Consider the following 14,326-nt stretch of genomic DNA (forward strand, 5'->3'; position numbering starts at 1 on the left):
ATAAACCTTTTAAGTATCTAACTCGCATTGCTGCTTTGTTGATAGAAGAGTTTAACAAGTAACGCACGATTAGGCAAAGTGACTACCATGACTGTTAACCTGTCGAAGAATTGTGAAGAATGTTTTGTAATTCATTTTATACTCAACATTTGTTAGAAACCGTACTTAATATGCAAATTATGGAAACGACAGTGCCAAATTTCCCCTAACGGCTGAATTTTGAAGTAAAACTTTTCCGAAAATTAAAACTTCATACTCAGGACAGTACGTACAGTACACTAAATTTACTTAGTGGTTCTTCCTGCAGAGAGCTGTGAACACCTTTAATTATGATCACCTCGTTTGTACTCTTTCATTTTATTCTTGTTTTATAGTTTATTAAGTGAATATCACTTGTTTACTAACAAACTATTCGTACATTCACTTCATTGTTTATTTATCATTTTAAGTACTTCCGTTGTTAATAATTTATTTATCCAAATTTTTAAATTTTTGCTACTCAAAATTTAAATCTTTCAAAACAGTTCGTGACTTAAAAAGTACATTAAAGATTATTTTATTTAAATGAATACTATTATAACACCCGTACAGATATATTTTCTTTAATCTTTCAATGTTTATTAACTTTCTGATAAATTAACCAATGATGTAAGTTAAATTTTTATTTGTAAAAAGTCATGTGTAGAAACAATTTTAGACGAATCGACCAACATTTTAGAAAAACGCTCTATAAATGTTTTTATTGCAAATTGCAAAATACTGTAAAATTATAAATACGATAATTTTATGATAAATATATATATAAGTGATGATATCAGTTATTTTACCATGCAAGCTTAAAAAATCAGATTTCAAAAAGTAAAGTTCACATGTAATATAGCATTCTCTGATAACTTCTTATCTAAATTGCAAAATGGAGTTACTTCTCTGATAATAATAGATAAATGTTCGATTCAATTTGTATATTTAAAAAGATTTATTTTGTTACAGAATGCAGACATGAATAAACATGAAAGATACGCTAACGTATTCGCAGTAAGAGAAGACGAAAATGTAACAAAATGCGGATTTGGAAACTGGAAGCCTGACTGGTTGCAGCGTTTTGCTAATCCAAAAACATTTTTAGCCATATTCTGTATCGTAGGAATATGCCAGGCTGCGTATTTTGCGTACGTAGCAGGGATACTGTCCACTATCGAGAAGAGATACGCATTCGAAAGCAAAATAACCGGCGTAATATTAATCGCAGATAACATAAGTCCTCTCATTACCAGCGTTTTAATAGGATATTACGGTGGAAATGCTAATAGACCCAGATGGATTGCTGCCGGTATGTTTATTGTAACAATTAGTTATTTTATATCGTCTTTTCCTTATTTTATCTACGGAACCTCCAGTCAATTTAGTGATGCCGATTTAATGCGGCATGCAAATTCTACGGGGAAAGAATTCTGCGACAACCGTCCTAAAACCAATGAATGCCAAGAGAAATCGATAACTTTACCTGCTGTTATATGTTTTGTACTAGGAAGTTTTCTTAAGGGATTTGGTTCGACAGCATTTTATACAATTGGAACACCTTATCTTGATGATAATGTAAAGAAAAAAAATTCACCTCTGTATCTGGGTGAGTACATTTTAACATACTTTCTCTTTTATTCCACGTTAATAATTCATAAATAATTAATAATTTTTAATATCGCCGTGTACTTTTAATTAAATAATAGTATGTCTGAAAATTTTATAAAATAAACAATTGAAAATTATTAATAAAAGATGCACTGATAATAAACAAAAATAAAATAAGTTATTAATCTCAGATAAATAAATAATATGTGTGTGTGTGTATATATATATAACTATTTATTTATTTAAACGTCTATTTTTATTATTCTCCTAAAAATAATTTATTTTAATTGAAATAACAAAAAATATTTATTAGCATTTAAAATATTTATAAAACAAATCGAGCTGAAAGATAGGTAGATAAATTTCGTGTATAAAAAGCGAGATAAATAATCTATATTATCGTCTACGTATATTATTTTTCTAAAAATAAACAATAATGTAATATAAAATAATACAGAATTACCAACACAAATAAATATGGAATTAATAATAAATACTTTTATAAATAAAAAATAAACTTAAAAGTTTTTATTCTATAATTCACTAATTTGACTTGACTTAATTTTTAATACTTTTATTATACAAAATAAAGCACTATTTTTTAAATTTAGTGTTAGTACTAAGCGAAGTTTTTTAATAATTTTTTTCCATAATTTTAGACTCTATATTATTATTTATTTTTAATATTTTTTATATATAATATTTTAATATTATTTATGGCCAAGTGGGGCCGCGTGAAGTTTGCCGGGTTTTTCTTCACGTGTCTTAACCACCCAAATAAGGACATAAAAAGTCCTCCCTTGATAGAGCCCAAATGTTACCTTGCCTTATCCTAGTGTTTTTCAACGTTTTTCTAACAGTGGCACCCTAACTTCGTAATTTTTTTTATTGCGACACCCTATTTCTTTATCACTGTAGAGTTATTGGATTTTCGTACTTTTAGTAATATAGTATACGTAAGAAGTGCCCAGGGGTTGAGCGGACACCTTTTCTTTTTTCCCTTAGTGGGCTCCTTTTATCATGTTTTCTTTGAATAAATGGCATAGGTTAAATGTTTATTAATAATAATAAATAGTCTTAAAGATTTTATTTTTCTTAGCAAAAATAACGTTAATTTATAGGGGTAGGAACCACTACGGGTTCTAAGATTTTTCCAATTCCAGGGAAAGATATATAGCTTCCTCTTTCGATGGCTCTGGAAGTGTTATGGCGCTGCTCAGCACTATATTTCGCGGTATCCTTAAAGTCTCCTTGTAGCTTAGTAGTGTGCAGTGGTAACCCCGATTGAAAACTACTGCCTTATCTCGTCAAAACAAAACCAATTCTAAGAGTTGAATAAAAAGTAAAAAGTAATTCTTAAGTTAAAGTAAGGTATGTTTTACCCTTATTTAATCGAATTTATTCACAGACATCCTGTTAATAGAACATAAGAAAAACTTCATGATTTATTATTAAATACATAAATAAATTATTTATTTATTTTGTTTTTACAAATATTTCAAGCTAAGTCGCAAGGCAAATGATGGCTTCCTCCATTTAACAGCCCTTTTTAATATTTTTAAAAGCTGAAAGTTTATCACAGACGAGCTTTATATGGTTTATAACTTTAATTTTTTTATTATTTTATAACTTTTCTATTATGTTTTAAAATCTTGCAACTTTTATTTTTGATAAATTCTCTATTATTATTATTATTTTATATATATATATATATTTTTTTTTTTTTTTGAAATTTGCTTAAAGTAATAAACACTAAATTTTAATTTTATCCTTAACTGATACGTGTAAAAATTATAACATAATTTTAATTTAAAGAAATTTGTTCAAGAACTTTTATAAACAATAAAAATAAATTTTGTTTTAAGTTGTAGTTTATTATGATTATACATATTGCCTGTAATGACATAAGTTTGCAAGCAATAACATGTTAAAGAATTAAAATTTTTCTTGATATTTTTTAAGGATAAAAACTCTAAATTTTTATTATATAAAAATATTAAAAGACAATAGATGTCTTTTAATATTTTTTAATTCTCTCGGATATGTAAAAATGTTATTAATAAAGATATTTAATATTTTAAATTATATACTAATTAAAGGAATTTTTAAAATTAATTGCTTAAAATACGATAACAATTTTTATTCAATTTTTAATATTGATGAGGAATATAGTGATTTTAATGTTTTTCTATTCTTTATTTAAATATTATTAAAATGATCTTAATTATAAGAGAAGCTGATACCACTGAACTGTGTTTACGCTGTCTCAGCTTCTCTTAATAAGTTTACTTTCTTGGAATTTGGATTAATTTTATGAATTTCTATTATTAATACAACATAAATCAGGCTTATAATTAAATTAAATTATATTATTATTATAAGCAATAATTTATTTTGTATATTGAAATGTTTAATATTATATAAATTAAATTTACCGCAGTAAAAGCTTTTAAATATCAAAAATTATCATTACATATTAAAATACGTTTTGTGAGTCTAATTTAAATCGTATTGAAATGTAAAATATTAAAACATAATTATACAAACTCTACTCAATATGTATTTATAATTATTTAATATGTAAGCATTTATATTTACAGTCATTGCACCGTGTCATTCTTTTTAACTCATATAATTATATTTTACACTTAATTATACAAAATTAATATTTGTGATATTTAGAATTATATTTATATTATATTAAATTCCAATATTATAATATATTTATAAATAATTTATAAAACAACTGGTTATTTTATGACAATTAATGAATTATTGCCCGACTGTTAACTGTAAAATCAAGCTAATTTAAATATGGCCGGATTATGGTATTAAATTAATTTGGGGCATTATGTATAATTAAGTATAAATTAAAATCATAACTTTTAAAATAATAAAAAATTTATAGATAAAATAATAATACAGCATTTTTATGTAGGCCTATATAAATTTAGTTAAGTAAAATTTATTTTATAAACTTTATATATTTACATAATACAGGTATATTAAAATTTTATGACAAAATTCTACATATTAAAACAACTATTTATCTATTTTAATAAAACATGAGAACAAATATATCATAGAGAATATTTTATATCATTGAATCTTCTATTATATTACATTTATTCAATATTATAAGCTACCAATTCAATATTGTTTATCATTTTCTTGGCAATTTTCTCTTTAGTCTAAATGAATTTAATGTAAATTATTAAAGCAGAAATTTTTTGTTCCTTTTATATTATTATATGTTCCATCTTTCCAATTATTTGATATTTTCTTTTAATATCTCTATAAAAACTTATATGAAACTTCGTTTTTCGAAAACAGTTACTGTATTATTGACCTTAAAAAGATTTATTGCTATCTTAATTTAAAACTTTATTTTTCTATGTCAAAAGTTTAACAAATTGCTATAAAACCGGATTCAGAAGACTATTATTGCGATAACATCAGTAATGAGATACATTGTACTTTATAATATTTTAGAGAAATAAATATTGGTTGAGTATATAATTTCTAAATGATAATAGACACGTATATATCATATTATATCTTGAGAACTGTTTATTGTAAGAAATATGATGGGCGGTATCTATTTTCTGCAACCTGAGTATATCCTAGATAAATTATCTTCTTAATCCTATTCTAGTAAAAAAAGAAGCAAGTACTTTAATTATGGTGACCATTCAGGTAGTCATGCGAGACGAAATGTGGAACTATAAATTAACCGCTAAAATTAAACATTTTTATCTCCTCCTTCTTTTGTAATACAAATCGTAACACTTTTCCAGACAAATCTATAATCCACTTTGGCCAACACCATTATTTTCAAACTTTTTTTTTAAAAAAAAAACCTCTATTCTCAACATGTATTTTATGAATAGTTCTCAGATTCTAAAAGACAAGTTATCTGTTTTAAAATTAATGGTTTTAGTAGAAAACTATTATTTTAAGCCAACTACAATTTTTTTTATTAAACGAAAACTAATTTAAAGGAAAATTATAAATATACTTAACCAGCGTTACTCAACCTTTTTTTAAGTCGAAGGACCAATAAAATTCTACGAAGACTAAGCTATGTACGCCTAATTTTTTTAAACCTATGCAGGTATTACCAACATTTGGAACATACTTTGTCATTTGTAACAATAAATCTGAAAGCAAAGTATGTTTTGAATACATACGGTATGTTTCCATATGTTTCCGATTAATTAAATTGGAAGTAAACTATTAAAAATGAATTATCATTGAAGAAAGTTTTAATCTTTTTTAATTTAAGTCTACCTGCGGACCACCTCTCCCATCGTGGCAAACCACAGGTTGAGACACGCTGTGATAGAGCCAAACTAGAACCATATTAAAAGTTTGGTAGTTTTAGCTTGGAAAGCACCGAGTATATATGTTATATATTGCCCTCTGATTGATCTGGACCAAATTTATCATAGTCGCTTCCCAGAACCTCATGTAGGTGAAAAATATAGGCCACCACTAAACCAGGGCATCCTACCCCTCCCCTGGTTTCATCCCTTTGTAGTAACATAACAATGATAGGTTAAATAACCTTTAATATTTGTCTTTAATTACTTTTGGCCTGGTAACGCCGGGCATATTTACTGTACAAGCCGCACCGTAATGTGCTAGCACATTGCTCAGAAACTCAGAAATTTGCGTATGACTATTTATTTAAATCAAATATTGTGGATATTTCAGTTTATAAGAGAGATATTAGTGTGAAAAAATCATCGAGCTTCCTAAAATTAGATCATTTTTCATTGAATATAAAACCGAAAACAGAAGACAAAAAATAGTTGCTAAGTAACTCTACCTGGAAAAAACTTATATTTTTAGGGATTATAAAAAGTTATACATTTTTTTATTTTAAATTTTCGGTGACATATTATTATGATTTATTATGACTCACAAAGCTTTCTTCGTAATGAATGAAGTACATTGTACGGTACATTATTCAAAGGTTTTAGTAGTTAATACAGAACATAAAGATCACAAAGTGTCAAGGGGATGGAATAGGGAGGAACGAATGTCTAGGTTTCGTGGTAGCTCACAATTTCAGCAGAGTCCTTGAAAGTAATGTAGTCTTATTAAAATGTAGTCCAGATCGGTCAAAGGGTATAGAAGTGTATATATATTATAGATAAATCTAGTTTCTTCTTATTACAATTTTTTAATAATTTTAACTATTCTTTATTGGAAGTTATTAGAATAATGTAAAGTTTTTGTAGTTTTATGATCATTAGTATTACTTTAGTACACTAAACACTAAACAAGGATTTAAAAAAAACGATTTAAACGAGAAATTATTTTTTGTGACATCATCAAATGCCGGGCTGCAATTTTTAATCATATTCTTAATTTATTCAATTTAAAATATATGTTCTCCATCTCGAGTTTGTAGTGTCTTGTCCCTGTACATCAGACTCTTCCTGATAACAATAAAGTAATGCCGGACATCTTAGTAACGCCATTAAGAGAAAAATTTTGATTTGAATTCACGTGATTTTCGATCTAAATCGGAAGTTTCTGTATAGTTAATCGAGATCTCGTTTTCCTAAGCTTTCCACTTCTAGTCTCGACCTTTCATCTACCTAACACCATTCTCGCGATTAAGGAAGGACAGACAAACAGACAGACAGTGGGAATTTATAGGTCTATAATTTTTTTTCAAATTGAAGCCCAAAAGCGTGATAAAAAGTAAAGATTAACTTTAAAACTTAATGCTTTCATTTTACGTTGAAAGTGTAATATTATATAAAATGTTTCTCCTTAAAACCGTTTTTTCGTTTTTAAATATTAATATATTTGGATGAAAATAATTGGGCAATAAAAATTTACTGTGCCAAAACTAAAAAAAAAAAAAATCCTGCTTTAGAACAAAATATAGAGCTAATTCATGTTAATTAGATCTGGATTTTATAGAAAAGCATTTATAGAACATTTTATTCTCTATTTTCAATCGACTATCAGTTTTAACAATTTATCTGCAAATTCAACAATATCAAGTTTATAAAATAATTAAAATGAAATTTTATGTTTTGTTTTATTTACTGTAATTTCGCAATTCAGTTTCATTTTATGGAATTTTATGTGACTAAATAGTATATATGTTATCGCTATAAGTACTTTTCTCATCTGTTTCTACTCATTCAGTGCCGGTTCCATTATCGAAATGAATTATTGTGCACTTTATCTCTTTTGAGATCATCAAATTTACGAGAAAAAATTATATAATGCACTTAAACCCTGGGTATACTTTTTTTAATATAATAAAAATACCAGAAAATTTAGGAAAAAACAGCATTTTACGATGCTTCGTTGTTCGAGATAATCGACAATAAAAATTTTATTACTTTGTAATCATCTCTCTTTTTATATATCAATAATACTAAAATTTAAGTTTTTTTGTATTATTAATAGTATGAAATAATTGTAAATATATAAAGTAACCCAAAAGTATGATTCTGGAATAATAATACGTAGCTGTTTTAACCTGTTTTGTAAATAGTGTTAAAAAAATAATATTACTCGGTTAATTGAACTTTCGAGCCACCCTACACGGATATAATTTGTGAGTAATATTGCAGGAGTAAATATATTTTTAACTGGTTTATACAATTAATTGTTGATTACAGTTTAATTAGTGTATTTAAAAAAGTGTGTCGCCATCTAGTAGTAAAAATCTTTAAAAATTTCAAATTTATTTCTGATTAATTTATGTAATTTTAATTTTAATTTTAAACATTTATATTAATCAATAGTTTAAAACGTCAATTTATTATCATAATTTAATTATCTGACAATATGCAGGAATTCTTGCTGCACTTAGGCTAATAGGATTAGTTGTTGGTTACCTACTAGCGTCTCTCTGTTTAAAATATTATGAAAATCCTTTAGGTAAGTAAACATTAAAAAATTTTACATATAAATGAAAAAAAGTATAATTTTTAAATATTAAAATATCTTAAATAATATCACTGACTTTTCTAGTGGATCCTGGTTTTGACAGAAATGATCCCAGATGGATAGGAGCTTGGTGGATAGGATTTCTTGTTTTAGGTGTAGTTTTATTATTTTTTACGTTTTTATTACTTTTATTTCCACGCGAAATGAAAAAAAGCAATCGAGAAAATATAAAACTAACTACCAGCATCACATCCGTTAAAGGTTTGTATAATTTAACAAAACGTATTATGTAAAATATATAAATTTTATAATTAAAATTTGAATTTTTCAGACTTTTCGCAAGCATTGAATCGTCTCGTAAAGAATCCATTTTTAATATGCCACATTTTAGCAGCAAGTTGCAGATATAACAGTATGTCAGGTTACTTTATAACGGTGCCAAGATACGTGGAAACTCAATACGGGAAAGCTGCTTCCGAAGCTAATTTATTCAGCGGTAAGATTTGTTAATCAAATTACGTACTCATTTAAGAAGATAAATGGACTTTTAATTTTTATAGGACCCATTGGAATTGTTGCAACGCAGATTGGAATTATTATTGGAGCTATAACCATTCACAAATTCAGACCAAGAGCTAAATATCTCGCTTGTTATTTACTTGCTGTCGAATTTTTCAGTTTTATCACATTTCTAGTCGCAATGCTTCTAGGTTGTTCTGGTCTGACAATGCCCGATACAACTTTTTTAAATAACAAGTACGATTATACACTACAAAATAATCTTATATATATATATATTTATTTATTTATACAGTGTCGTAACTAGCTGTTCACCTGCTCTGTACAAAGTTTTTATTTTTTGGCCTGTTAGTTCTTATGGGAGAAATAATAACAAAACAAAATATGATAAATCAATTGTTTATAAATATTTTTTTGTATACAAAAAATATACAAGATCATTTACATATATTTTTAAAGGGAAATATTATTACAGTATACTTGACTATGTCATTTTGAGGTCTTTATCTCAGGCCCTGTGCCTGTGAATCTGTTGCACCGGCCTAGATACGGCACTGTATTTATATGTACTGTATGTATAAATGAATTATAGTAATATTTTATATTCTAGACTAGAACTTCAGAATACGTGTAATGCGGGCTGTCAATGTACAACGAGTGTTTTTGAACCTGTATGTGCCGCTGACGACAAATCTGTATATTTCTCTCCGTGTTTCGCTGGTTGCACTTCATTTAATGGAACAGTTGAGTTATTTTAATGGATTTACGTGTTTACTTGTCTTAATGTCTTTAAAATGTCTAATTATTATCGTTTAGGTTTTTACGGGTTGTAAATGTATCAAGGATGGATTAGAACAAATTGCAAGAAAGGGATATTGTTCCAATAAATGTAACATGATTACTCCATTTATTTCTGTGTTTGCTACTGGTAAATTAGTTTCATCGACATCGGCCGTCGTACAAATATTGCTGTTATTCAGGTTGCTACATCTTTGATAAATAATAAATAAACATGTTCAAAATATTACGAATTTTTATATCATTTCAGATGCGTCGCTAAACGGGATAAATCATTAGTAATGGGTGTTATGGAGACCATACTAAGCATAATTAGTGAGTAAAGTTTATTTTATTTTTTATTATTCTTAAAATCTCATTCTGAATAAACTACAACTGACCTAATAATGTATTTCAAATCGAAAATGTAATTAGGCTTATTGGGTTACAATTGTCGTTTCCATTATCGGCTGTCTGTCCGTCTATTCTTCGTAAATCTCGAAAACGGAGCTAGATAGACGAAAATCGAGACCAAATATGAAAATCTTAGGGGTCGGAGGCCCCGATTAACTATATACGAATTTCCAGTCTGGAATCGAAGTCGCGTGATTTCAATTAAAAATTTTAATTTAATTTAATTTTAATTGATAAATTAATTAGTTTAATCTTTATTTAAATTGAAATATGATTAAAATTGCAGCCAGGCATTGTGACGATGTCACAATTAGTAATGTGAATTTTTCGTGTAGAATACAGGTAATTCTATTTTTTAATAAAAGCAATAAAAATGAAAAATGGACTTTTATAAGAATTCTTCAAAAAATATTCATTTAAATAGCTGAATTACAATAACAACAAATTAACAAAAGGTACTTATTCTTTGTATATATACAGTAATTTTGAATGTGATGTTAATTATCCTAATATCATTTAAGCATCAAAAGTAAAAGATAACATTTATGGAAAGTTTTTTTTAAACGAAATTTCCTATTTAACATTTCAATGGATAGGATTCAATACGAGAGATTTAAAGTATTCAAATAATTTCCTTGTTAACTAGGTGTAGCAAGCTCTGCAATTTTCGTCTATAGTTTTTTCTAAAATATTTATTAGGGCAATTTCTTAAAAATAAATATTGTTAAATTAGCTGTTTAGCTGTATTTCGTTGAAATTAAATGTAATTTGTCAATTGTAACTTTAATTGCTTCCACTATAGCAATTAAAGTAGTATCAGAAGTAATGTCAGAAGTAAACAGGAGAATTTGCCTTATATCGTTAAAGCCAAAATACGTAGACAAACATAACAATAAAATAAAAAATAAAAAATAATACTTTAACAAATGTATTTTTCTTGTATTAAATATTTATTTATTTGCTTAAATATTATACACTTTTTGCAATATAAATGTTATAATAAAAATTTTGATTTATTTTATATCAAGCAAATATTTTATACTTCTAAAGAACTTATCACTCATTTTAAATTATTTCTAACAGGTTTTATTCCATATCCACTTATATATGGAGCAATTGTCGATTCCGCTTGTATTGTTTGGGAGGAAAGTTGCGGTAAAACAGGAAATTGTTGGTTGTACCATCCCGAAAAATTTCGCTATCATCTTCACGCCACTACTTCCGTTTTCATATTTTTTGGTGTTATTTTCGATTTTGGAATGGTCTTGCTTAGCAACAGAATACAAAATGTCTATGAAGAAGAAAGAGAAGAAGAAATCACACGAACTAATGTGAATATATTTGATAATATGCTACCTCCATTTAATGACGAAAAGAAAAATATCACTACATCTTTATGAAAAGAAAACAAAAGAAAACACGAAAAACAAGACATTACATTTTCATTTTTTATAGTAAGCACTTTTTTATTATTGCATTTGTAATTTCTATTTCAAATGTATTATATTTTACGTTTCTATTACGTATCGTAATTAAACGTAACATAAACTACGTAACACGTAACATAAAGATACGTAGTTACGTATCTTTATGTTATAATTTAAATAAATTTAAATTTTACTAAAATATCATCTTGCTTATTAATATTATTATTGTTTTAAAATTTAAATATTTAAATTTAAAACAAAATATTCGAAATTTACAATTTATTAATACATATTTTTATTTAAATATTACCAAACAAAATTATTGCTAAAAAGTATATTTCCAATTGCTCGTTTATTGTAAATGAAGATAAATATTATGTGACTAGTTAGAAAAACAAATTCAATCAATTAATAATTTATATCTTTCAAATATTGTTAACCTATGGCATTGGGGATCTGAATTCAAAGGAAGTGTTTACAGCCGTACGGTTCAGACCATTGTATTTCATCTCTCGTCTATTCTAGTCGACTCCATTCGTGCTAGGCTGGTCTATTATAGGAGTAATTGGGGCCAGACAGGATACAATGAGCTGGATTGTATAATTGTATAAATTAATTAATCAGCTACAATTTGTCAAAATTGATTTTATATTTATATAAACCCTATTTATATTACAGATATATAAAGATTTTATTTATGAAATACACTACGCTACATTACAAACATTAATTACATTAATATATAATATTTTATAAATCCCTTTATACATAATTTTATCAATCCTCACAAATTGGAGATTGATAAAATTATGGAAAAGGAATTTGAAAATTTTTGTATTCGAATGGCCCTTATGATGAGCGTAAGGGGCTCGAAAGTACTTGGACAAAATATCGGACTGGTTTTATTTGTTGGTTTCTTTATACATAATATTAATATTAAAAAAACACTCAAAATTTTAAATGTAATGTTTGAATCTGAAAATTTCAAATTCTATAAATTATTATAAATTAAAAGAATAAATTGCAATAAAATGTTACTGCATTCTGTTGTAGTTTATTCGTTAAATCTTTATTAAAATACTATGTCAAACATTAATCTCTCGTTATCAGGTTATTGCAAATGAAGTGCCCGATTTTTACTTCTGACTTTGAACGTTTATTAATTTAATTTAAAACTTACACATTCAATCAAAATTGTCTCCATCAACATTAATACACTTTTTCCAATGTAATAGAAATGCATTAACGCCAATTTGATAGAAATCACGAGAATGAGAAGCCGAAAAATTATTAAAGGTACTTTTCCTTGAAGACTTTCCTTGCCAAAAAACTGTTGAAATATATAGAAAAGGCGCGAGTCTGTTGGCAGAAAGTCTAGAGAATAAAGTGAATGGGAAAGAATTTCATTTGAATACTTTCAGTTTTTGTGACGAATAATTAAAGAACTGCGGACTTCCAAATGATGCTCCTTATCTCTCTCACCGAGTTCGTGTGGTATCTATTTGTCGATCTTCTTGACTTTCCGTAAAATGTTTATATGTCGAGAAATGGTTTGATAATGTCCAGTATGTTCAACCTTTCCGCGATTGCCCGGACAGTCAGGCGATGTTCTGATTCAATGATGTTCTTCAATTCTGATTTTTGAATGTATTCCCAGAATGAAATTTTTTGAGCCAATGCCTGGTGGCCTGTTCACACACAGAACCTTCACCAAAAGTTTCATTGATATTTCGGGTTGCTCCGACTGCATTATTTCCCTGCTTCCCATGCCGTCGGAAAAAGTACTCTTAAACATGTGGAACTCACAACATAAATGAAGTAACATTTTTAATTCACATATTACATGTGTTCTCTTCCAATTGCAAACACACAGCACTGTTCACATAGAAAAAAGTTGAATTACTGTACAAGGCCGGAAAGTTTAAATTTTAGAAAACGGTCATTTCATTTGCAACGACCCAATATTATAGTTTTATATATAATCCATCGTTTGTCTTGTTAGTTATAATTTTATAGATATGAACATTAAAAAATTTTTATTAGATTATTCTCTTTTCCTTGAGCTGTATCCAAGGAAAAACGGCTTCCTTTAATAAATAATATACGGTAACCCAATTCCCGTTTTCCTATATTTTCTATTATCATAATTGTTTGATAAATGTCAAAATTTTGCTATATGAAGGATTTAAAAAACAAAAATAATTTATAAAACTAATTTAGAATCATCTGAACAAATAGTCATTTAAAAAAGTATTAAATTTCTTTTATTTTATTAATTATTATTATTTAATGAAAATATAACATTAAAATTAAGTTCTAATTTTGATTAAAATTTAAAATAAAAAATAAAGATTGGTATATAAAAATTAATTAAATAGAATTATACCTACATATTAAAAAGATACACTGTGATGGCCTATTCTATTCTGTCTAAAGTAAAAATTTAAATACATGTAAAGGTTTTATACAGTATATTAGAATTTCGTCGATAAAAATATTCAGTTTCATTTAAAATAATGATTTTACGTCAGAAAAATTTTATAAAAATTTTGCATATTTTAAAACTGATACATTTAGTGAACAACAATTATAAACAAAATTAATAGGCTAACTATTTTGATACAAGGCGGTAAATT

The 14,326-nt window shown here is 26.6% G+C and overlaps 1 protein-coding gene across 2 annotated transcripts in view; it reads left to right on the plus strand.

Annotated features, from left to right (window-relative positions):
- LOC136985497 (solute carrier organic anion transporter family member 74D-like) overlaps positions 1-11,670 on the plus strand; it is a 30,969-nt gene extending 19,299 nt beyond the window's left edge. For both annotated transcript variants that reach the window (XM_067282789.1, XM_067282791.1), the window contains exons 2-10: positions 991-1,627; positions 8,458-8,544; positions 8,638-8,814; positions 8,885-9,049; positions 9,114-9,309; positions 9,683-9,815; positions 9,889-10,052; positions 10,121-10,185; positions 11,347-11,670. In XM_067282789.1, coding sequence (XP_067138890.1) covers positions 991-1,627; positions 8,458-8,544; positions 8,638-8,814; positions 8,885-9,049; positions 9,114-9,309; positions 9,683-9,815; positions 9,889-10,052; positions 10,121-10,185; positions 11,347-11,663 — 1,941 coding nt within the window. In that variant the 3' untranslated portion in view covers positions 11,664-11,670. The remainder of the gene's footprint in view (positions 1-990; positions 1,628-8,457; positions 8,545-8,637; positions 8,815-8,884; positions 9,050-9,113; positions 9,310-9,682; positions 9,816-9,888; positions 10,053-10,120; positions 10,186-11,346) is intronic.
- The last annotated feature ends 2,656 nt before the right edge of the window (positions 11,671-14,326 follow it).

The sequence above is a fragment of the Centruroides vittatus genome, unplaced genomic scaffold, assembly GCF_030686945.1.
Source record: "Centruroides vittatus isolate TY-2023 unplaced genomic scaffold, ASM3068694v2 contig_970, whole genome shotgun sequence".
Classification (NCBI taxonomy): domain Eukaryota; kingdom Metazoa; phylum Arthropoda; class Arachnida; order Scorpiones; family Buthidae; genus Centruroides; species Centruroides vittatus.